We start from the raw sequence: 26,326 nt of genomic DNA on the forward strand, positions 1-26,326 counted from the left end.
ACTTTTCAATTGCAACCATCACCTATCTTCAGCCCCATAGAGATTACAAATGTATGTCAGATAACAACCTTATTGACATGATGATTCTTGATAATTTTGAGCAACCAGGTAAAGGAAAAAAAACAAAAATTTCCATGTGTAAGCATTTTTTAAATGCTTTTTGGTCATGGCATTTTTTAAATATACACACACTTGATAATCAACACACCTGGCACATTTAAAATTTAATGGAAGAGCAGAAGCAGCAAGTCTTTTTAAAATTCAAAATTTTATGGTATTATTCTTGTTTACCTTTGAAGTTTACTACACCAACTGCAGTTGAAGCCAATCTGGGAGGATACACAGGGGCCACAACCATTGAACTGGAGGCACGCTAGGAAACAGGAGAGAATGCAGTCATCCAGACTAGTTGGGAGGATGGAGAAATCAACAATAATGATGGCTCAGTCAAAATAAAAACAAACCACCCATCCCTGTATTCATGCAAGATGCCTGTCCATGCCAAGCACCATGTTATTATTATTGGCGAACAGACCAGATCGTCAAACTTGCAAATCATTTTCCCACCTAGGTGTGTTCAGATGTTAACTTACTAGGTAATGGGGTCATCTCCACAGCTGAAATGTTGGTAATTTTTGACATTTGTAACTCTACTCGGTGGTATTCATAAATTGTTCTTCTTCGAACATCTATAAAAACAAAAATGGGGGAAATCAACTTTCCACATTTCTTTACCTATAAAACAAGTGTTTTAATAATGAATGTAGAATTAATACTTTTAACTGGTGCAGTTTTAAAAATAAAGATTTAAAATAGCAATCTCTCTGAAGAGATTGATTATTAAAAACCAAAACAAAACAAAACAAAAAAACAACCTAAAAATTATGTCCCCATGTATTCAGAAGTCTTTTTATCAGTAAAGTTAAAAATGATGATTAGGGTCTCAGATATCTCATGTTGAATGCTGGGTTCCAACTCGTTGTCACCCAGAGCTTACCTAAGACAATTTCTTGATAGATTTATTTATTTTTAAATATTTTAACATATGAAGTCAAGGAGGTAAGAAAACAGACAACATTTGACTGAAACTAATGCTAAAGTAAGTCCTTTAGGAATAGATAGAACTTAAAATTTTTTTCACAGCCTAAATGAAGTTGTTTTTTGCCAAAATAAGAGTCTTAGTGCTTTAAAGATTTAGAATAAATTCCTTTAATGAAAGGAAAAATAGAACATAAATCATTATAAAATCATTATTGCTCTTTATTAAATATACAGTATCGCATCTAAGAAAGGTTAATTATTAATACTTATATTGCATGCAGGAATTTATAATATTGATCAGCATATCCAGAAGTGTCCCTGAGGAGATTTGACAAGAACTTTAATAATTAAAAATCAGCTAAATATAAGCAAACATATTTTATAAAACAATAAAACTGTTTATAAAATATATTTAAAATACATTTTTAATAGAAGAGCTGATCCTTATACTGTAAGCCTGCCTGAGTCAGGTAAATTTCAACAGAAAAGTAATGTCATCAGCATTTTATTTAGCTTTTGAAATACCTGTAATGACTGAAATGCATTTCCTGAATACTGTCTTATCTGTCAGGGATTATTTGGGATGATTTAAGTTATTTTTTTAAGTATCACAATATCCAATCTTGGGGAAGTAATATGTCATAGTGGTTAATAGCACATGGGACTGTTAAACAGTGTGTTCACTTCCAATCTCTGTGTTTCTACTTGGTATCTGTGTGATGTTGGGCTCCTTTGTGAGCCTCTTTGTGCCTCAGTTTCTCCATCTATAAAATAGCAATAATAGTACCTACATTATTGAGTCGCTTTGAGAATTAAAATGAGATAATAAATGAAAAAACTTAAAACAATCCCTCTCATGCCCTAGCCAGTTTGGCTCAGTGGATAGAGTGTCCGCCTGTGGACTGAAGGGTCCCAGGTTCGGTTTCCATCAAGGGCATGTACCTCGGTTGCAGGCTAGATCTCCAAGCAACTAATTGGTATGTCTCTCTCACATCGACGTTACTCTCCCTCTGTCTCTTCCCCTCCCTTCCACTCTCTCTAAAAATCAATGGGAAAATATCCTTGCGTGAGGATTAACACACAAACAAAACAATCCCTTTTTACATGGAAAGTGCTCAACAGTGTCCGATATAATTTTTGTCCGTCTTCAGTATGGCAACCTGTATTGGTTACATGCTGCATATAATGGTCTAAATTCTGTAGCTCTAACCTCACTGAAACCACACTAAGGCCTTGAAATCAGGCTTGTAAGAATTGTCTGCCATCTTACCTTAGAGCGTGTTCAATTTTGATTAAAGTCAACAGACCCAACAATGGTCTCCTTGAGAACAGAACGCAGAAATAGTGTGGTGACTCAAGAGAGCCGGCTGGCTTTTAGTGAGAGTGTTTAGGAAATGGGGATGCATACACATCCAGGAGGGAGGTCAAACATCTACTTACACCCTTCATGTATCTCTCCTTCTCTCCACTCATATCCTTCCACCCATTCCTGGTTATTCACCATGAAATTCTGCTCCAAAAGAGGAAGGGGGCGGGTGTGGCCCCCAAATGAACTCTTTTGGGGCTAGGAGTGATTTTAGAGCCACTCACTGAATATATCTTCAGGTTTATCAGATTGGAAAACACTGTTTAGAACCCTAATCCAATTAATTTCTTTTTGGTGTAAATAAAAGATGCATATATACTTTTCAAAGTGTAAAATATATTGAACATTAGAGAAAATGCTGACTTCATGGTATTTAGTAAGGTTTCAAGGCGCATGAGTCATGTTTTTTTTCTTTTTTACTTTTTTTTTTAAATTCTTACCCAAGGATATTTTTCCACTGATTTTTATTTTATTTTATAAAATATATTTATTTATTTATTTCAGAGAGGAAGGAAGAGGGAGAGAGAGATAGAAACATTGATGATGAGAGAGAACCATCGATCGGCTGCCTCCTGCACACTCCCCACCAGGGATCAAGCCCGCAACCCAGGCATGTGCCCTTGGCCGGAATCGAACCCAGGACCCTTCAGTCCACAGGCCGAGGCTCTATCCACTGAGCCAAACCGGCCAGAGCTCCATTGATTTTTAGAGAGAGTGGAAGAGAGAGGGAAAGAGAGAGAAATACCGATGTGAGAGAAACACTTCAATTGGTTGCCTCCTGCATGCACCCTGACCAGGGCCCGGGCCAGGGAGGAGCCTGAAACTAAGATATGTGCTCTTGAACAGAATCCAACCAAGGACCCTTCAGTCCACAGGCCGACACTATATCCACTGAGCCAAACCGGCTAGGGCTTGTTTTTTTTTTACTTTTAAGGCATATAAAACATTACTCAGCTTCTGCCTTTGTCTAAAGAGAATGTTTTCCTATATACTGCTTTGCCCTGTATTGTGCTAAACAATTTACTCCTCAGAAATAAATAAATGACATAGCTTTGCCACTGGGATAGAGGTTTTGAGTCTTCATACTAAAGTTTGCACAGTATCTGCCATATTAGTAGATGCTTAAAATACTAGTTGTCTTTTCATTTCATATTATACTTTGAAGAGCTCAAACAACTAACATAATGACTGGGAAGCCTCAGGGAGTTAATTATTGATCAGGCATATGGGTGAAGGGAAAGAGTTCTATCGCCTGCTCAGACACCTCCAACTATGGGGAGGAGATTAACTTACCAAAACCAAAACTAATGAGAATAACTTATATTTGATGACCTGCCAATTAATGACAGCTTCCAAATGGTCATTTCTGTTGCATTTCAGAGATACCACTGTCAAGGACAAGTAATTAGGAATCTATTTACTCATAGCTCCTGCCAATGCTAGGAGCTTTCATTTGATTCCAGGAATGTATTTAGCCCATGTGTCTTGTTTAGAAAGTCAGACAAAATAATGTTGTACCAAACATTCAGTCACAGCTTCTACTCTTTCGTACAACTTTACAAAATTAAGATCCACTGTAATGCCCATTAGGAGCTTTTAAAGTTGAAAAAAGAAAATAGATCTCTGAGCAGACTAACAGAATAAAGTTCAAGTTCAGCAATAAAAATCTTCAGGGGATATGATTCAGGGTGTAACTGCTGAACGACATTTTTAGAAATTCTGAGCAATATCTGCGGGAGAAACAGTGATCATATGGAAACATCAGGAATCCTTTCCAATCAATAGTCACTTTAGCCAAAATAAACACGTTTAATGAGTACACTGTGGCATGGTTAGCTATGATCAGTTTACTAACCTGCCTTGAAAGCTAACATTCACATAGAAAGTGTATGAGTAATTTCCAAAACTGACTGATTCTTATATTTATATAAATATTATAATACTTTGCATTATCATATAAATTATTTGCTACCATTTCTTTGTTTACGTGTTGCCAATGCTTAATGACTGGCCCAAATGATTATTTCTTATTTTCCATTCTAGTTCCAATTGAGTCTTCCACACAATATAATTTACTGAACACTTCAATGTAAATAGCATACATCCCACAATTACAATTTCATCCCCAGCATAAAGTCTTAGCGGGGAAAAAACCCAACTCAGACTCTTGAGAAAAGAAGTGCACTGTTGCAGCAATTATAAGCTTTCCACACAAAAATGCAGTGCATTAACAAAATTAGCTAGTGTGGGTGTTAAATAAAGCACCTACAAATAGAAGATGCTTTTGCCCCAAACTTTTAAAAAATATTTCCTCTATAGTTCTAATTCTATCAGATAGCCGTATAATGCAGCATCGGATAAGGCAACATAAAGTTTAGGTGACTATGAAATGCTCATCTCAACCTCTCAGATGGTCCTCTCATCATTTCCTCACTGCTTGCAGAGTTTCAGGGCACTGCTAAAACCTAATGGCCAGATTTCATTAGTTACTTGAGCATGCGTACAAAAAATCAGAAACTTTAAAAACAATCCTCGCTTTTGTTCTCCTTCCACATATATTTACTAAAGGCTTAAACAAGATGCATTTCTTGAACTCCTTCAGAAATCACTTTGCCCAAGTGTCAGGAAAGTAAGCGGTCCATGTGATGTCACAGTGGGTCGGTGGGCTGTGGGCTGCAGGCCTGCCTGGCGTCATGGCTCCCATTGGCTGGGGGGCTCTTGCTCTGAACATGGAGCTTCCACCAGGGGGACACATCCCTCCGCTCTGAGACATGGGGAGACTGTGTTATGCACATTTGCAATGTTATTAACTTTTTTTTTTTAAGAGAAACAAAAATTGAGACTTTATTAAATAAAATTGGGTAAAACGCAGTACAATTTATTTTAAAATCAAGGTTTTGAAAACCTTTTAGTGTTAAATCACTCAGAAGCTTGGCACTTAGATAAGAAAATAACCCTATATTTTTAAGAAACTAAATTTCCTATAGCACAATACAATTGGAAAAATAAGCATGTGGACATGTTTATAAATGTAGGCAGCCATATTAGTTAAAAATAGAAATATCTTGTGTTGTAGGGAAGTGTAAGTTAAAATAGAAATAATCATGTAATAGGGAAAAAGTAAGAAATAAATTTGAAGGCATATAAAAAGGGAAAAGTGGAAAATCTCCAAGGTCATAATTTAAAACAAAAATGGCAAATAACAACTTGAGAGAAAAATTCAGCTTAAATTATTTTTGAGAATTGTCTTGGCTACTTTCCTATGCCTTCCATAGGCTACCACAAAGTGTAGTTTGGCAAAGTTGAGCTCAGTTCTTCTGAAAGAGTTTTTATTGGGCTATATAAAATACTATGAAAGAAAATATTTTTCAGATTTTTTCAAGATTATTTATTTCTTCCATAGTTTGTCAACTTCTTTAAAATGTTATTAATTGCTAAGTAATTACAATGCATGTGTTCTACCACCAAATCAAAACTACAAATTATTTTCTATGGAGAAAATCTGTTATAATATAATGCTTATATTTAAAGTGGTATTATTTAATCACTAGAGGCCCGATGCATGAAATTCGTGCAAGGGGCTCGACCCTTGCAGCCCCGGCTGGTCCTCCAGCCCCGGCCAGCCCTCGCAGCCCCAGCTTTGTTCTGCTGTTCAGTCTAATTAGCATATTAGCTTTTTACTATATAGGATATTTAAATTCAAAGGCCTTTTAAAAGGCAAATATGTTAAATATGTTTATGTAAATATTATACTTGAAATTGAATATTTCATGTGTCTATGATTTATTGATACCCTGTCCAATAAAACTACTAGTTACATGTATCTCTTTAAATTAATTAAATCCAATTAAATATTTAATTCCCCTGTCTCACTAGCCACATTTCAAGAACACAGTAGCTACAAAGTGAGACCACACTCGGCAGTTCAGATTTAGATGATTTCATCAGTACAGAAATTTCTAATGAACAAAGTACTAGTCTGTGCTATTATTATTACTGTTGTTATTATTTTAATTTTAATTTTTGATAATTAAAGCTTAAGACATTTTTCATGGTAAAAAGCAAATCTATGTTTTTGTTTGTTGAGTTTGTTTTTTTCCAGTCTGTAAATGTAATTTTGGTCAAGTTCTTTGGAAAACTGCTGCCTGGTTTGTAACCTTATATAGTGTCCATATATGGCAAACTATATATATATTATTATTCAAAGAGTTCACTGAACCTCTAAATGTTCAAAAATATATATTTGCTTTCCAAATTAGTTGTCAGTTTCATTTTTAAAAATGCCAATGTTTCTTATTGAACTGTGAATAATAATAATAATCAACAAAGCAAAGGCACATTGTAGCATGAACAAAGTCAAACATTTAAAAATAGCTGATGCTGATGAGAAAGGTATTGCTGTTTAAGAAAGAGCCAGATAATATACTGCTGGTGAGAAGAATCAAGCGGAGTAGTATAAGGGATTCAGAAATGGTATAACTTGTAGTAGAACCATTTCAAATTAGGTCAGTTGCTTTCCAGGTTGGTTTCTAGTATAAGAATTGGGCATGTGCTAAAGTAACTTTCACATTACTAAAATGATATAGCCTTTGTGTATGTATACTACATCTTCCTTATCCAGTCCTCTATCATAGGGCACTTTGGCTGTTTCCAACTCTTGGCCACAATAGAGTACTACACGGCCATAAGAAAGGATGAAAGAGTGTCATTTATAACAACATGGATGGACCTTGAGAACATTATGGGAAGTGAAATGAGTCAAACAGAGAAAGCTAAGAACTATATGATTTAACTCATATGTGGAATATAAAACTGGAACTTATGTACACAAACAGCAGTGTGGTGGTTGCCAGGAGGGGGTAGGTAAAGAAAGGGCTCCTAATATGAGGTGACAGGAGAAGATTTGACTTTGGGTGGTGGGCACAAGGTCCTATATACAGATTTTGTAAATTAGTAATCCACACATGCAACCTATATGTTCATGTAGACTAATGTCACCCCAATAAAATTTACAATAATGAAAATAAATAAATGATATAGCCTTAGGTTTCCAAGTAAAAGAACTGTAAAGGCACAAGTGGATTTTCTTGGTTTCTGCTGAAAATGTTATGCTCATTTAACTCAGAGGGTGGAGAAAAGGTGAGGCCTGATGGAGAAGGTCAGCTCCTGAGAGATTAAGATCGAAATTCAAAACGTTACATCGGAGGAGAGAGAAACAAACAAGTATGAATAGTACTAGTGAGAACTGTGTATTTATCCAAGACCTCTGCACACTGTGTAAAAGGATCTGAGAGGACATAAGCCAAGGCTGAGAAAGAATGACTTAATGGAGCTGTTTAACAAAAATGATGGAAAGTACACACGGCCTCTGAAAATATGCCAATGTCAAAACTTTCCGGTAATCAAAAGAATATTAGAGAAACAATGAGATATCATGTTCTGCTTAACAAATTTGAAAAGTTTAAAATTTATAATCGCATCTGATAGCATTTGAGGAAATGGGCTATAATATAATGCTGGTCAGGGAGTAAATTAATACAGCCTTTATAGAAAGCAATGTGTCAGAGTACATAAAAAGCCATTGGCATTCAATGGCTTTATACTCTTCTTTAAATTAAATTTGTTGCAGTGACATTGGTTAATAAGATCATATAAGCTTCAAGTGCACATTTTTATGATACAGAATCTGTATATTGATTGCACGGCATGCCCACCACCCAAAGTCAAATCATCTACTGTCACCATATATTAGGCCCTCTCAGCCCCCCTTCAGCCCCCAACCTTCTGGTAACCACCACACTGTTGTCCATGTCCATGAGTTTCAGTTTTATATCCTACATATAAGTGAAATCATATGGTTCTCAGCTTTTTCTGACTTATTTCACTTAGCATAATATTCTCAAGATCCACCCAAGTTTTCACAAATGGCAGTATTTAGTATTTTCTTATGGCTGAGTAGTACTCCATTGTGTACATGTATCACATCTTCTTTATCTAGTCCTCTATCACAGGACACTTTGGTTGTTTCCATGTCTTGGCCACTGTGAATAATGCTGAGTTGAACATAGGGGTGCATATGTCTTTGTGAGTATATATTTTTTGGTATTTTGAGTATACCCAGAGGAGAGGGTGCTGGGTCATATGGTAAATTAATTTTTAATTTTTTGAGGAACCACCATACTGTTTTCTATAGTGGGTATACCAGTCTACATTCCCACCAATTTATTGTTTCAAGTCTTATATTTAGGTTTTTGATACATTTTGAATTAAGGACAAAATGTAATCTAGTTTCATTCTCTTGCATGTGGCTTTCCAATGATCTCAGTACAATTTATTGAAAAGGCTTTCTTTTCTCCATTGTGTGTTTTTGACTCCTTTGTTGAAAATTATTTGCCCATATACATGTGGTTTTATTTTTGCGCTCTCAATTCTTTTCCATTGATTTGTGTGTCTGTTTTTCTGCCAAAGCCATGCTATTTTTCTGTTTTGTTTTGTTTTGTTTGTTTGTTTTTAATATATATTTTTATTGATTTCAGAGAGGAAGGAAGAGAGAGAGAGAGAGGGAGAGGGAGAAAGAGAGAGAGAGCCAGACAATCAATGAGAGAGAATCATTGATCGGGTACCTCCGGCACGCCCCACACTGGGCACTGAGCCTGCAACCAGGGCATGTGCCCTGTCCAGGAATCGAACCATGACCTACTGGTTCATAGGTCAATGTTCAACCACTGAGCCCCGCCAGCCTGATCACCCCCAACTGTCTCCCCTGTGAGCCTGCTCACCCCCAACTGTCCCCCCTGCTACTCTGCTCGCCTCCACCTTCCCTCCCACTGGCCTACTTGCCCATAACTACCCCCTTGCTGGCCTGCTGACTCCAAACTGCCTCCCCCCACTGTCCTGATCACCTCCAACTGACCCCCACTGATGGCCTGCTTGCCCCCAACTGGCCCCCCTGCTGGTCTGCTTCCCCAACAACCCCGCCCCCCACCAGCCTGATCACCCACAACTGCCCTCCCCTCTTGGCCTCTAACTGCCTCTACCTCGGCCCCGCCACCATGGCTTTGTCCAGAAGAACATCTGGAAGGTCTCTTGGAAGGTCTCCCAGTCTAATTAGCATGTTACCCTTTTATTAGTATAGAGGCCTGGTGCATGGGTGTGGGTCGGCTGGTTTGCCCTGAAGGGTGTCCCGGATAAGGGTGGGGGTTCCCTTGGGGCATGGGGCAGCCTGGGCGAGGGGCCTGTGGTAGTTTTCTGGCCAGCCACACCCCCATGGGGTGAGGGTCCCCACTGGGGGTGTGTGGCCAGCCTGGGTGAGGGGATGAGGGCTATTTTCAAGCTGGCCACACCCCATTCAGGTTAGGGGTCCCCACTGGAGTGCCTGGCCAGCCTGGGTGAGGGGTTGATGGCTGTTTGCAGGCTAGCCATGGCCCCTGGAGATCCAAGCTTCCAGCGCCTTTTTTTCTTTTTTTTTTCAGCACCTCCTTGAGCAGAGGGAAGCAGGTATCTGGAATTTATTTATCTTCTATAATTGAAACTTTGTAGCCATAAGCAGAGGCCAGGGCTGGCCAGGAAAGGTGGGAAGCTTGGCTTCCTCCATGCCAGGGGCAACCCAAGCCTCCTGCTCGCTCCAGCTACTTGGCAGCCACCATCTTGGTTGGGTTAATTTGCATACTCACTCCTGGTTGGCTGGTGGGAATGACTTGTGGGTGTAGTGGAGTGACACCAATTTGCATGTTTCTCTTTTATTAGTGTAGATTAACACAAAAAGCAACCTACATGGCAAGCCAGTGTTGAGACAGGTCACATAAATTATGAAACAAAGGAATTTGCTGCAGCTATTAATGACCACATTTTAGATAGGAACTTGGCAATGTATAAACAAAAAATGTGTTGTATAAATTATGGGAAACAGGTATTTATAGCATAATGCTAATTTAATTAGTGTGTGTGTGTGTGTGTGTGTGTGTGTGTATACTGTAAACAAAATATTAGATGCAGATACATTGAAACATTTCTATCTTTTTGCAGTAATAGATTTATAAGCAATTTAAATTTTCTTCTTTGCGTTTTCTGTTACTTTACAAATTCCTCTGAATTAATGTGCACTATGCTTAAAATCATAAATATATTTTTATACTCATATTTTTGTAATAAGTTACAAAAGTCATTGTATGCAGACCTGTTTTTCATTCCTGTACCTGTGGAGAATGAATCCACTGATCTTTGTGGTTCTTTCTGTCTCTAAATTTCTATAAAATAGTTTATGTAAATCAAAAGGTAATGCAGAGATGGGTACACACAGACAACAAGAAAACAAATAAATAAAAGAGGTTAAAGTCAGAAATAATGAGCTTCATTGAGAGAAAGTCAAGGAGTTTTTTAGTGGAAATCCCCTGTGGACCCACTCAAGGAGTCCTTGGCCTAGGTGTGGTCATCCTAGCATCACTGTCATTTTAACTTAATAATGTAGATGATGATGGATAGTAAATATGTATACTGCTTACATTGTGCCAGGTACTGCATGCTATAGACACATTTCATTTTGTATTTTGTATTATAGAAATTAAACAAAATGCCTAAGGTCTCATGACCAGTAATCACACTTACAATGTTCCTTATGCTTTCTGGACTTTTAATTAAATTTTATTTTTTAAAATATAAGGGTTAATTTCACCATAGACTTTTTTCATTTTTTTTGAAGGAGCCAAGGAATTTCCCTTGTAACCTCAGAACTCCTTACTCATTTACTAACAATGCCTGAATCCCTTTGATATTTTAAACTATCAGACCACCTGACCTTCTTGGAAAGATAAAGGCTACCTTAATTAATTATACTTGGAAGTTACATTAAAATCATTTACCATTAGGAAGCTTTTAAAAATGGAAAAACACCTTTTTGTTGTTGATGATGTTATGAGGAAGGGGTGGGGGGAACTTTATAATAAATAAATTAAGCTTACCTTATAGATTTTTGAATGCTTTACCAAACATTCACCAAATCTAATTAAAAAGATATAGCAACTATGGTCCCTCTGGGAAAATTGTTCTCAAAATTGTAACTCGTATTCCCATGTTGCCATGGCTAGATTAAGCCAAGGATCTAGATTCTATATCCTATGTAACCAAAGTGAGTAAAAGAACAGAAAATTGATCTTATGAGAACCAAGTCTTACGTAATGGAGCATGAAATGCAGAAGAAATGAAACCGCCTATTACTGAGGATAATGATCAGTTTTTCCCTAAATTCACTTAGGAGAAGAAAAGAGGTAACAGAGATGGATATTTTAAATTCCCTATGAGGAAAACTCCTAATAACTAGGCTGTTAAATAAGGGAACATAATTTTGAAATTGACTTAAATATTTATCTAAATTCTGATTGCACAAATAAGTAACAAACAGATCTCTAGGAATCATCTTATTTTCTCAGGAAAAATAATACCTGCATAACTTGTATTACGCTAATCTTGGGTTAGCCTAATCTCTGCTGTAAATAAGTACACTATGTTGTTTTTTTAAGCTGAGACTACAATGCAACCATATCTCTCTCCTTATACAGAAGTTCATGTAACAGACACTGTTACACTTTATCAATGTGGGAACAGATTTCAAAGGAGATTTAACAGTTTTATATTCCCGAAAAGATTTTCAAGTAGGACACATTTATTCCAGTATGTTTGCTGAAATATGGTCCCATCTAAAGGCAGGTATAAGTGGATTAGAAACTCAGAACTTTCATCCCTTTTTTGGCTAATTTTCTCAGTGAAGTCAACAAAAATGTGAATGTTGCTCCAGCATCAGCTTGCCTGAGGGAAGCTTTTCTTTGAAAGCAAAGCTTGAGTAATTTTTTTAGATGAATGCAGAGTCCCAAACTTGAGACATAATATGCTCTAAAAATTCATGAGTTTTGCTAATTTGTTCAATAAAATTTATATTTATATTTATAAAGAGTATTTTTATCCCAAAAAACATAATAATTAACCTATTATATTATAACTAGAGGCCCAGTGCACAAAATTCGTGCACTGGAGGGGGGTTTTCCCTCAGCCCAACCTGTACTCTCTCCAATCTGGGACCCCTTAAAAATGTCCAACTGCCAGTTTAGGCCCAATCCCACAGAGATCAGGCCTAAACTGGCAGTCGGACATCCCTCTCACAATCCGGGACTGCTGGCTCCCAACCACTTGCCAGCCTGCCTGCCTGATTTCCCCTAATCACTCCCCTGCCAGCCCAATCACTCCTAACTGCTCCCCTGCTGGCCCGATTGCCCCCAACTGCCCTCCCCTGCAGGCCTGGTCGCCCCAAACTGCCCTCCCCTGCAGGCCTGGTCCCTCCACAACTGCCCTCCCTTGCAGGCCTGGTTGCCCCCAACTGCCCTCCTCTGCTGGCCTGATTACCCACAACTGCCCTCCCCTGATGGCCATCTTGTGACCACATGGGGGTTGCCATCTTGTGCGAGGATGTGACAGTCAATTTGCATATTACCTCTTTATTATATAAGACAAGGTATGCAAATTTGCATTTGGGGACAAATTAATCATTTATTTAAGTACAATTTTATCATGTCTAGGTTCTCACACAAACTTGAGTATTACATTATTAAAATTGTAAGATATTTCTTTTTCACTTTGAAGGGTATTTTTCTCTACACTATAATATATCAGAACATGTGTGATCTAAGATGGCTTCTGAAGAAGCTTCAAATAAAATTCTTTCTGGGGTGAAAAGAAACCACAAATAAACTAAAACTAGTGTTTCCTTTTACTCGTGCAATAATTGACTGGAGTCATGCTTTATTTAACCCTTCTGAAAGAAAGAATAAGAGAACAGTCCTCCTCCAACAGGAGTCAGGTTGGCTTTCCCAGACTCAGCTTCTGACTTAAGAGTTCAGTCAGAAGGTCTCCCTGTTGCCTACATGTGCTAATACATCCTTGCTTTGTTCACAGTACAGTTTTGTTTCTGGAAAATATGCCTTGATTTGACAGTTCCCTTGAATACCACCTCCCACAAGTTCTGAGCTAACATGGAGAAACTGCCACAATTCATGCTCTTTCCCACGCAGAACTGCCATATATGAATGTCATTCTAAACTCTATTCGTAAAATAAACCCTATGATGTTTTTAGCTAACCCACTGCTCTGAAAAAATATAATTTCCACTCCATTTACTTTATATTAATGAGAGATAGCATAATTTAAGAGAATCAGCTCAAGTTAATACCAAACACCCTAGATGCATGTTATAATTTAAGTCTACAACACTCTATAATAATAAAAGCATAAGATGTTAATTAGACCAGACGTCATTCTGGAAATCCCTCTGGACAGCCTTCTGGATGAAGCTGGGGCTTCGAGGGAAACCTGGGTCCTGGGTGCCTGCTGGTGGCCAGAGGGAAGCTGGTGCCAGCAGCTGGGGAGAGGAAGGCCTACTTTTGCACAAATTTGTGCATTGGGCCTCTAGTCCTATATAATGAAAGGATAATATGCAAATTGACTCAAACAGTGGAATGACTAGAATGATCACACGGCCAGTCACTGTGAGGTGCACTGACCACCTCTCAGTCCCTTTCCCTGGCTGGCAGGCTCCCATCGCCTGATGGCAAATGGGGAACCAAGGGTAGGTAGGTAATGGGGGATGCACACAGTGCCAGGCCAAGGCCCCCGCCTCGCTGGTCACCCCACACACAGAGAGTGACCTGTGGAGGGGGCGGGGCCGGCGAGTGGGCAGGAACAGCCAACCTCTCAGTCTGTCCCCCAGGCCAGCAGGCTCGTATCGCCCAATGGCGAATGGGGAACCGGGGTGGGCGGTGGCTGGGGGCAGGGCTGACTGCAGGCAGCCGGGGAAGATGGCCCTGATTGCGCCAGGCCTAAGGACCATACCTGTACACGAATTTCATGTGCCAGGCCTCTAGTCATAAAATAAAAGAAGAAAAATAACTTTAAATAAAAGGAAAAGAAATGACCTAATCTTGAGATGTATTTTATTATCACCTCTTGCTTTATATAAGCACATCTAGGACACAAATGAACAAGCAGACACTTTTAGTATGAACATACCCAAGCATTCCTGAGGACTGTTCTTAAAATAGAGGAGTTTTAAAAAACAGAAGTTTTCAGATGATGGCTAGTTACAGCATCAGACTACTACAAATAGCACTTACATTTTGAACTTCTAATATGATGAATAGCTGCCCAAAATAGCACATATGTTTTTATTCTACAAAATGCAAAGTTGACTAGGTAGGCAAAACTAATTTAGAAGAGAAAATATGTATCTTCTCTAATATATATAATTCCATCAAAATTTTTATTTACCTAAATTTATATTTATGTTAAACATAAAATGACACAGAGCTCCTCTTTTGCTGATAAATGTACACCTATCATACACCTTTTAGTCAAATAATGTCTTTCTTTAATGTTTTTCTTATTATTAATAAAAGAAATATATCTGCACAACCAAGCTAACCATCCCAAAGAATTCAAAATATGCAGGCTTGCCTTGACTAATTTTACTTTACCTAAATTATTAGTGAGAGAGAGAGAACCTCAGTAAAAGTTATAAACCAAACAATATAATTAACAAGCAGCACTTATCTAAGTAATTCTATTGTTCAAAGAGTTAACGTCTGCCCAAATCAATTTCTTTTACATTTACCCCCACAGCAGGTTCTGACTTTGCAATTACCCTTCTTCTACATACTGGGAATTTGTTGGATCCTGTGGACAACGACAAATGCATCAGACAGCCCCACTTTCACTGGGTGATTGGTTGAACTTATCTGCGTGACCAAAACAGGAATCTGAAAAAGCAAAAGCAGATTGCTATGTGTTAGAATTTAATTACACCTTGCTTAATAAATAAAATCAGGTGTTGGAGATGAAGAACTAAAGAGAGAACAACTGGAACACAAACCTGAATATGACAAACATTCCTAATATTTACAGTTTAAAAAATAAAGACACATTAAGAATATACCAAATAAAATACAGCATTATAAATGAGACAGACTATTGAACTCTATTTTTTTCTAGACATAGAGAAGAGTCTAGATAATAATGATTACTAACTTTATTATCATTTTTATAGGAATAAAAATGGGAATGAAACCATATTCAAGAAATAAAAGGACTAGAAACAAAAAGAGAAAAATAAATGCACCCTAAAAATCTTTAAGTAGAATAAATAGGTTGTGGGCCATCTGTAAATAATTCATTAAAGAAAATATTAGATCAGACATTGTTATATAAACCTTAACAAATGGTATAGCAATAAGAAGAGAAAAAATAAACTAAAGAGAAGATGGTATAATAAGAGCTGTCCTGCTCATTTTTGCCCCTGACATCATAATATTTAAAAGGACTATTTAGTTAAAATTGACCAATTAAGAGAAAATTTTAATGTTTCTGAAATTATTTTCAAACATGTAAATGGAAGATGAGATTTTCCCTTTATGTACCAAAGCAATCCTTTCTCAAACAATGGTATATTCCAATTTTATGTCAGTATGTCCAGCATTAAAAATTATTCTGATATTTGGACAACAAAAACAAACAAACCACAATTTCTGTTTCTAAGAGTGCATTTACTAAATTAAACTTTGATATACTTTATTTAGTTATTTACCAACCTATATTCAATATCAATATATGAATCCCTTTTCTTCATGGGCATTATACTCAGTTTACTCAGTTTTATACTCCATGTGGAGGAGTACTGCTATAAATGTAATTTACATTTAAGACAAATTACAGTTAAAGACAAAAAGACAAAAGGATGGATAAGCATAGAAAAAATGCAAATTCAGGTTATACTTTGTATATCCTAATAGGACAAAGTCATAATTTTTAAGCAGCATTATTAACAGATGCCTGCCTAGAATAAGTATTAAAGCTTCGCTACTGGCATTTGCCACTTGCCTTCATCCCGCAACATCTATGAGTGCAGCTTTCTTCTGCTAGGTGTGAAGTATTTTCCCAGATAATTCTGTGATAATTAGTGTATTTCTTTCCTTCTTTTTTATTGCAAATCATTTTCTTTTTATTATTTAATTTGTATTGAGTTTATTGGGGTGACATTGGTTAATAAAGTTATATAGCTTCAGGTATACAATTCTATAATACATCATCTGTATATTGTATTATGTGTTCACCACCCCAAGTCAAGTCTTCCCCCCCCCACCCAAACTCAAAGCAGACCTTGAGTTTTTATTGCTAGCAATTAAAAAATCTTACTGTTATTATGAATATTATTTTTTCCCCAGAGTTTGTTTTCCAGCGCACATGGCTTGGTTGCTGCACACCTCCTAGTATAGCATCTCTTCCCCTTATGTTCAGATTTTCCATTCCACCTTTCCTATCACTTTTCCTTATCCTTTCCCTTTCCTACCATCCTTCATTTGATTTGTTTCTTCACCGATTTCCTTCCTTGCACTGCCTTCCTTTATACTTTGTCTTGAAGTCAAACTCTCTCCCCTGGTGCTTTTTATCTGTGGAGGATCAATTGCAGTCATGGCCTCCAATCAATGTCCTCCTGTATCCACACTTTTTACTTTTTCACTTGGCCATCCTCTTCCACTTTAACTCGTGGCTCAGTAATATTGCAAAAGAAGATAACAACAAACATGAAGGAAAAAGGAGCCTCAAAAAGTGCTTGCACATTCCACCTCCTTTCAGGGCCCCCTGCCCCTGCCACGAGAATGTACCCTGCTGGTCTGCTGTAGATATGAGAGAGACGTGGAGAGTTACTCTCCTTCCAACAGAGATCATCCTGGACCCGCTAGCCCTTACCCACTCCACCTGGCGCATGAGTGAGCCCCACTGAGATCGGAAGAGTACCACCCAGATTAGTGGAACCACTGAGTTGATCCACAGGCATCTTGTGAGACATAAGAAAGGTAGTTTTTTTAAACCAATACATTTTGAGGTGATTTGTCATGCAACCTTGACTGAATTGCCTTTTGGTGTTTTTCGGAATTAAAAGGCTGGAGCAGGAGTAAATAAAGGTGTCAGAGGAGATGGGAGTGGTGGCGGCAGGTCACAGGGAGCACGCGTTCCCTGAAAGCTATGGCGATGACTTTACATTTTATTCCACGTCATATGGGGAAGATTTTAGAGGGTTTTGAACAGAGGAAAAAAGTGCCCTCACATGTGAAAAAGATCCCACAGGCTGCTGTGTGATCGAGACTGCAGGGCCAAGGGGTAAGAGAGAAAGGAGTTAAGACAGCATCTTGTGTGTCCAGGTAAGAGAGGGGTTGCTGGGACTACACTAAAGTGGCAAGTGAAAATAGAACAGGAGGATGAATTCTGGATGAACTATGAAGGAATTGCTATCAAGACATGCCACAAATTTAGTAAGGAGAGTGAGACAAAGAGTAAGGTCAACCATGCCACCAAGACTTTGGATCTAACTAGCAGGAAAAATGAAGTCATGCTTTTCACCAGGGCTGCCACATGTGCACTGGGTTCATTCCCGCTGCAGGCCCTGAGTGGCGTGCCCTGGGTGTGCAGAGGAGGCCTGGGCAGCTCTGACGGGCACTGCCATGTTCTGAGATGGAGACTAGCAGAAGAAGGGTTGGAAAACGATGATCGCTTTATGGCAAGATCAATGGCTTCAAATGCTTCTCTTTAAAATTTTATAGAGTTCATGAATAAGAGCCTAGGCTTTCTAAAACGGTGGTATTTTATCCTGATTAAATATTAAAATGAATAAGAAGCTTTTGATTCCCCACATCTTCCTAGAAGCTACCTAGATCTTTTACAAAATAATTACATATCAGGTTTTGCAAAAACCTCTTCCGTCAATTGAATTAAATGACTAATGTTGCAAAAGATTAATGAGGGAGAGATAAACAACTCCAGGCTTTCTCATAGATTTCTTTCAGAAACATGTTTGCCTGTCTCCACCTGATACTGTCATTATCGTTTCCACTCTGCCTTATTGGACTGTAATCTTTTTACTTCTAAATATCAAAGGCGTGGGGTTGTTCTGAGAAAGGATCACTCATTCACTCACTGCAGCCAAGGAACTGAGCTGTGCCAGCACTTGGAGCCAGTCAGACCATTTGCAGGTTTCCACGTCAATGATTAGAGACCGTTCAGATGAACCAGGAGTACTGTGAAACTGCATTTAAAATGTGTTGCTTTTTTTATTAATATCAGCAAAGCAACTGCATGTATATGAGTAAATAAACGATCAGATACTGAACAAAATGAGCACTAGAACATGTTTGTCATATTGTCGCAATCATCTATTCTTTGGAGAACTCTGCATTTACAAGGATTTGAAGTCCACAGCCAGAGAAGCCATGGCCAAGGATGATGTCCAAGTTCAAAAATTCTAAAAACTTTGCTATGAGAAGCTATTTGTTATCCTTTCTGCAAATTCATATTTATCTGGAAAATGTCTCTTACGTTAGTTCATAGGGATGTTAGGAAACATGAAATTATATACTCTTAACTATGTCAGCTTTTATAAAAAAAAGAAATATAGCTTCATTATTTTCATGTACCTATAATAGTTGCCTTTTATGATTAAAGCAAAACTCAATTTTTACTTGGCCTTTGTGTGATTTGTACTGAATCATAAATTTCTGAGGCTGTTTTACAATTACATTCCTCCACAGGATAGAGATAGAAAAGAACCATCAGTGCCAGTTAAAATATGGCTGCATTTTGGCTTAGACTACCAATTATACATTCTTTTTTAAGTCTTTTAATTTTTATCCCACTTAATAAGAGACAGATATGTTTATTATTTAAATAAGCATATTTCTCCCATAAATGACACAGTGAAGCACATTAAGCCAGATGCAGGAAAGAGCTGCAGTCACTAGACAACATTAAGGCAGGGAGGCTACTAGGAGTGAGCCAAGGCAGGGCACAGCCCACTGGCCTTGGGAGGGAAGTTCAAAGTCAGGAGCTGCTCCCTGTTCTGCACTGTGGCATCATTCACCGGGACACAAGGGCCAACACAATACCTGAAATGTGAACTTTTACATCCGTCTCTAAACAGGGAGGTAACAGCATGCTGCTTGGATTAGAGGTAATGGGATTTTATTTTCCTGTCTGTTGTGTCCTGCAATCCTCGCCAAAACATTCATTTGTTTCCATTATGGACCCAGCTAGCTATCTGGTCAGCGGCTCAGCATCTCAGCAAGGGCTTGATTGTATAGCATGTGTGCCAAAGTATGAATCATATGCCTATCGGAACGTAACCAGAAAAGAATTACTCTAAGCTCATTTTTGTTCACTCTTTTTCTTCACTTGCTAATCAGCAATATGTTGTCTCTCTATATATATATTGTATATGTGTTTTAAATCAAAGCTTACTATTTTGCCCATTCTCACCTGCATCCGACCCTTAACTTTCTACCTCATCTTCCTTAAATATCTGCTCTGGCTTCACCATTACTAAGTACAGCATCCAATTTTACAAAGCCACACTCTCTTTTATTATTATCAAAACAACACATAAAGTGCAGATTGTTAGTTCTTAGTTGTCTAAAAACTACATTTGACTAGAAAGGCTTTCAGTTAAATTTGACAATACACAAATCCATTTGCTTTACTGTATGTCGCCAACATTTCACACAATTATTTTAATCCCCTTTTATTTTACAGTAACTGACCTCTCATAGGCCAGGTATCGAATAATGCACTTGATGGCATGAAAGCAAAAGAGAGCCCCATGCTGAAGATACATTCTTAGCATCCCTCCTGCCCCATCTCCACAATCATGCCCTGCAGAACATCTGGAAGGAGAGAAATAATAGCATAAAGCTGATAAATAAGGACACTCCCTATATTCAGAAACTAGTGCTAATCTGGAGTAAGAAAGAAGTTGGTGAGGGAGGAATTGGGAGCAACAAGTGATCAAGGCTTCTGATTTCTCAGGAGAAAATGCAAATCTATATTTTTATTTAAACTTTCAAATATTTAAATGTTGGCAACACATCCATTTTACACACACACGTACACACACACACACACACACACACTCACCAGTGTGACCTCTGATTTAAAGGTTGCCTACCATAGGGTTGGCAAACTTGAGTTGGAGCTTCATACACAGATGACAATGAGGCAGGTGCCTGCGTCTTAGGAAGCCTGTGCAACTCGGCTCAAGAGAGTCAGACCTATGGTGGGAACTTTATCTGGGATGATCGCTAGAAAAGGGAGCTGGTCTAAACCTGGCTGGGGAATAAAACACTAGGGGAAAAGAAAGGGGATTAGGAATCTCTGCATCCTGGGTTTGGGGAGATAGGAATGTCAAGGTCTCTACCTCAGCAATGAAGCAGCTCTTTGGTCATGAAACATCAGAACAGGAAGCACATGGCCTGATGGGAGTGAGAGCACCTCCTAAGGCAGACCTCTCAGTGACACCTCAGGGTAAAACAGTGAGGCTGGGAGGAGAAAGTGCACCCAGAAATACCCAGTGCACTGCTCAAGGACAATATAACTGCTAGTTGCAGGGCCAGTGTTACAACAAATATTCTATTTCTAGAATTATTTTTTCTAGGCTATTGATTCTTCTACCTAATTACTCTATCTATTTATTTATTTTTACCCACGGGATTTGTCATTGAAATATTATAAAGATAAAAAGGCTAAATTTGTCATTTTCTTACAAGATGGAAAGTAAAAAGAAATGAAAACATCTGGAACTTTATTAGTATGTATGAAATAACTAAAAATATATATATATATCTGAATGAATTAGATCCTAAATAAAGCCAGGTATGTAACATTTTATACTTCATATTTAAAATACAGGGAAGTGCTATATTATAAAATCATCTGTGTCTACATTTTCCTTAAAATTCCTTCTTGAGAGTTAATAATCAGCATTTTATGCCATCTGGGTTTTTTCAATCTGGTATCATACATTCATTAAATAAATTTTAAGATAAATGTTATTTAAATAAAATATACAAGTAAATATAAATATTTCTACTCACATAACTATAAAGTTTCTTGGATCCATATCTATTATATTACCACATGCAAACATTCTCAGACGTGCAGTAATAGATATAAACATTAAATTACTTATTATCTAATGGCAATTGTTTCACTGTTCAAATCTTTTTGGCTTTCTCTTACTCTCTTGAATTACATCTCCCCATAAATTCTACAAGCTAGCAACGGTTCATCTTTTAATACTTTCAGGATGTTTACCATGAGTGAAGGATCATTACAGTTAAAAAAAAGAGAGAAATAGTCCTAAAAAAACATTACGGATGCCATTTAAACCTACAACCTTTGCCACTGCTCATTTATTAACTATGCATTCTTCCATAGAAGCAGTACATGTTACACTAAGGAACATTAGGTTTAAATACTTAAACGGTAGAATACATTAAAAAGTGATTTTACCTAATAAACAATAAAGTTCCACTAAACCAACCTCCTCTAAAATTTGTTGCTGGAGGAGACAAGAAGCTATTCAACCAAGAAAACGCATAGAATTAGGCCCTCAGTTGGGGACTGTTTTGTCTGATTTCCCACTTCACCAGATAGAAAGATTACATACATTTTTTTTTAATTGAATTGTCCAAAACTAATGACCACTATGAGGTGGTAAAAAAAAATTACCAAATTTGCAAAAGACACAAAAAGAATCACATCCTTCCCTAGTTTGTATCTAAAATAACAATGCATTCAAAATATAATAGGAGATGAAGCAACTCAGAGAAAGTACAACTTCTAAAATATGATAGAATTCTAGGATAGATAGCATCAAGGACTGTAAAAAATCTGATTTCAAATCTCTAATGTTTTTGTAAACAATTTATGAATATGCAGTGTCCTTGTTAAATTATGAACGGATGAAAATTTTTAAGTCTACATTTTTGTAATCAAACAATCATCACTATTCAATGACAATTTAAAGTAACATAAAGAATCTGGGTCCCAGAGACATACATCGTTATTAACAAAATAGGAAATGGGAATTCAGTTTTCCAAATTCCATTTATCTAAGAAAGAATGCATGTTTTTATCTTTTTAATCTATGTACAACTTCTTTTCCTTTATAAATTTAACAAAATAAGATAAATGCTGTGGAAGGCAAACCATTCTCACCCCGTGCTCTCAGTGGCTGAGTTACAGTATTTTAATCACTAGCCAGGAAAGACTGTCAATGACATCAATGAAGCAGTCCACTCATTTCTGTACAAGGAAGTTTGCAGGGAGGCAGTGTGTATGGTACAGTGGTTAGGCCTATAAGCTCTGGAGTCATACTCCCTCAAATAAATCTTTGTTTCATAATTTTGGGAAAGTTACTTAACCTCTCTGGGCATTTCAGGTTCCTGCTCTTTAAATTATAAAAGTAACTACCCTTGGTTTCTATGAGAATTATATGAGAGAAATTTTAAGCATTACATAACTGCCTGGTATTTATGAAGAGCTCAATACGTGCTAGATTTATCAAATTTGGAGGTTGTTATTAAAAGTGAACAGGACTTCTGGTTATGGCAGACAAACTTGTATAAGACGATTTCTATTATTGAGATCCAGCAGGAAAGATGAATACGACGTGGAAAGCATCTGTTGAAGGTATCAGGTGCCTATCAGAGAGCTAGGACTTGAAAAGCCATGATTCCAGAGAAAGGAAATCACGAAGTAAACCCAACACCACCTTCCCAACAAGACATTTGGCAATTCCTAAGCCAGGTTCAAAGACGGAGAAGCTGACGGGAATTGTAGTCAGTCTCATGGAGTTGAAGAAAATACATGCGTTCAGGGCCACTAAGGCCAAAAGGCCATAGCAAGTACCCAGGCATTAAGTGGAAATCCCTGCAGGACTAGACTCAAAGGGTAAAGGCTAATCAGAACTACTAGTACACAGCCTTTACAAGCACTGGTGTTCAATTTAGAATGAGCTTAGCACTGCACAGCATTACTCTTTCCATCCAAAAAAAATAGTAGACCCTCTCTGGGGGAAGAAAACAGCAACTACAGCCTCACAGTGTATCTTTAGTATTTTATAAGCAATGCATTTGATAGAAAATTACCTGGGGAGCCATGAGCCATGAATAAAAGCCCACAAAGGGGAAAAAGACAGATGACTGAAACAGACACATAAGAAATCTAGACAGAGTTATCTGCCACAAACTTTAAAAGAACTGTTAGTAATAGATTTAAGAAAATAAATAAAATGGTTAATTTCATGAGATAATTAAATTTATGAAAAAGAAACATATGGCTATCCTGAAATTGAAAAGTGCATTAAAGTGAAGACTTGATCATTTGAGAGGACATTTTTAAAACGAAGACACATTTTGGGGGTTTTGGGTTCATCCTAAGTAAACTATGTTTCTGAAGTTAATGAAAATTAACAGCTGTGTAACAAAGAAGGTCTATAACTTAAAAGAGAATTTCAAATCTTTGGTTGAATAATACAGAGCTATAACCTCAGGAGAGAATTATGTAAAGGAACCGGTGCCTCCACTGTTTCCCTCACCAGTATGGTTAGAACACTGCGACTTTGGTGAAGGAACACTGAGTGCTAGGAGCAAATCTGCAATCACTCATTTTAGACAGCACTAGTACTTTCCTATCTCAATCCCATTACAAGCAAGATTGTTATGAGAAGAGCAAATGTATTTTCTAATTTATTGATCATTATCTACTTTGCACTCTAAAACTTACGTTGTTAGAGAAATGACAGTATATAAAACATGACAGAATTGGAGGTCATAGGAGTGGTTACTATGGGCACATCCAGAGTTACTAAGAGAAACATAATTAGCTACTGGAATAAATTACTTGAGGGTAATAAAATAAAATTTGTTTCTATAAATTTATTTAACGCATCATTAATTATTTTTAATACATAATAATTTTACTCTGCAGTTTAACCAAGTTATTAATATTGGTAGTTTCTGCATAAATCAAATTATTTTATTCTTACATAAAATATGCTAAAATAAAACAAAGCTGGCATTACCAGCTAGAAGCAACGTATTGCAGAAAAAATTGTACTTACTTCCTATCTATAATTTTGGTTCTGTAAGTTTAACTTGGATAGGAACACAAAATTATACTCCTTATATTTATATATTCTCATGATTTTGTTAGCTCTGTAACTTAAATAGAAATACTCTCCTGATTTTGTGGGATTAAAATTGCATAATATATTGGAATCAGATAAAAGGATTATTAAACACTAAGTATTAACAAATATTTATTTTTAAAAAACAAATAAGAGATTCATTTGTGAATCTTACACATAACCACCTTGAGGGAAAATGTTGAGGTCACTTGGAGTCACCGAAATTAAGGTTTTTAGCCTTGGATTTGCCCTCAATTAACTCTGCAACTTCAAGCATGTCATTCAACCTTTCTGACTCAGTCTGTTTAGCTGTAAAATATAGCTAATTGTGCATGATCTAATTCCATAATTAAGTCAGGCACATTTAATAAACACCTTCCATGTGCCAGCACCTTTGTGAGGACTAAGAATATTAAGAATATAGGATATTGAGGGAAACCAAGATGGCAGCATAGGTAAACACCGGAAATTGCTGCCTCACACAACCACTTCAAAAATACAACTAAAAGACAAAACGGACATCATCCAGAACCACAGGAAGGCTGGCTGAGTGGAAATTCTACAACTAGAAGGAAAGAGAAAAGCACACTGAGACTCAGAGAAGGTGTGGAAGTAAAGTGCTGAGGTACGGAGGCACACGTGGAAAGGGCTGGCAACTGAGGACGCGGTTGTCTTTTTCAATTGGGAGGGAGTCTCAAGCTCCTGAATGCTCTGAACTCCAGTTTCGGGCAAGTCTCTGGGGACCCAGACTCATACGGGGAGAAACTGGACTGTCTGGCATCGGTCGGAACTCGAGGGCAGCTTTCTCTCAGAGGTGCTTGTAGTGATTACCGGGACACTGAGATGCGGGGCTTCTTAGGGTAGGACTGAGGAGCAGCCATAGCTGTTTGCTCTGCCCTGTTGATCCCCTGAGACCCCGCCCCACCCAACTGTGCTCAGAGGCTTTTGCATATGAATGGCCTGGCCCTTTGCAATCTGAAAATTACCTGACAAACTGCAGCTGAGTCAGAGAGACCCAGAACTTCCAAAAGAAGGCCCAAGGCCCCACAGAAGCTTGCATTGCTTCACAGCTGGGCCTCGTCTGGGAACCTCCAAACCCCAAACAAAGAAGAGGAATCTGCAGATCTCTCCATAGCTCTTGCTGGGTAGCCTCAGGCAGAGGCTAAATAAGCACCTCCTTAGAGATCCAAGAGCCAGTGTACCCAGTGGTCAGAGTGGGACCATCCAGATTACAACTCCTCAGATCCATAAGGGACACACTCAGGGGGCAGACTCAGTGAGCATCAAGGCCCCACTGAAGCAAGTCTTGCCCCAGAAGGGTGTCTCCAGCATAGAAGATCTCCCACTGCAGACACAACTGATTCTCACAGCCAATTGGCATGGAGGTCAATTCCTCCCAGTGATACCTACAACAATCAAGGCTTAACTACAACAAGACTGTGCACAAAGCCCACAAAGGGGTGCACCAAGAGTGTCCACCTCAGGTAATTGGGGAGGCTGAGCCACGGGCCCTATAGGACACCTAGCACACAAAGCCACTCTATCAACACAGGGAAACATAAAAAATGTGTAGACAAAGAAACAGGTCACGAATGACAGAAATGGAGGAAAGCAAACTACTGGATATAGAGTTCAAAACCACACTTATAAGGTTTTTCAAGAATTTTCTAGAAACCGCCGATAAATTTAGTGAGACCCTCAAGAAATCTAGTGAGGTTATGAAAAAGGACCTACTAGAAATTAAGCATACACTGACTGAAATAAAGAATATTATACAGAGTTCCAACAGCAGACTAGAGGATTGCAAGAATCAACTCAAAGATTTGAAATATGAAGAAGCAAAAAACACCCAACCGGAAAAACAAAAA

General features: G+C 37.8%; 1 protein-coding gene across 1 annotated transcript in view; it reads right to left on the reverse strand.

Annotated features, from left to right (window-relative positions):
- Nucleotides 1-253: 253 nt before the first annotated feature.
- The window catches only part of LOC102442689 (plexin domain-containing protein 2-like), a 315,731-nt gene continuing 289,658 nt past the window's right edge, over nt 254-26,326 (reverse strand). The window contains exons 6-8 of the mRNA XM_006093737.3: nt 15,105-15,204; nt 594-689; nt 254-373 (exon numbers count right to left, since the gene is read on the reverse strand). Of these exons, the coding sequence (XP_006093799.2) occupies nt 288-373; nt 594-689; nt 15,105-15,204 (282 nt within the window). The 3' untranslated portion in view covers nt 254-287. The remainder of the gene's footprint in view (nt 374-593; nt 690-15,104; nt 15,205-26,326) is intronic.

Source organism: Myotis lucifugus, unplaced genomic scaffold (genome assembly GCF_000147115.1).
Source record: "Myotis lucifugus unplaced genomic scaffold, Myoluc2.0 scaffold_121, whole genome shotgun sequence".
In the NCBI taxonomy this organism is placed as follows: domain Eukaryota; kingdom Metazoa; phylum Chordata; class Mammalia; order Chiroptera; family Vespertilionidae; genus Myotis; species Myotis lucifugus.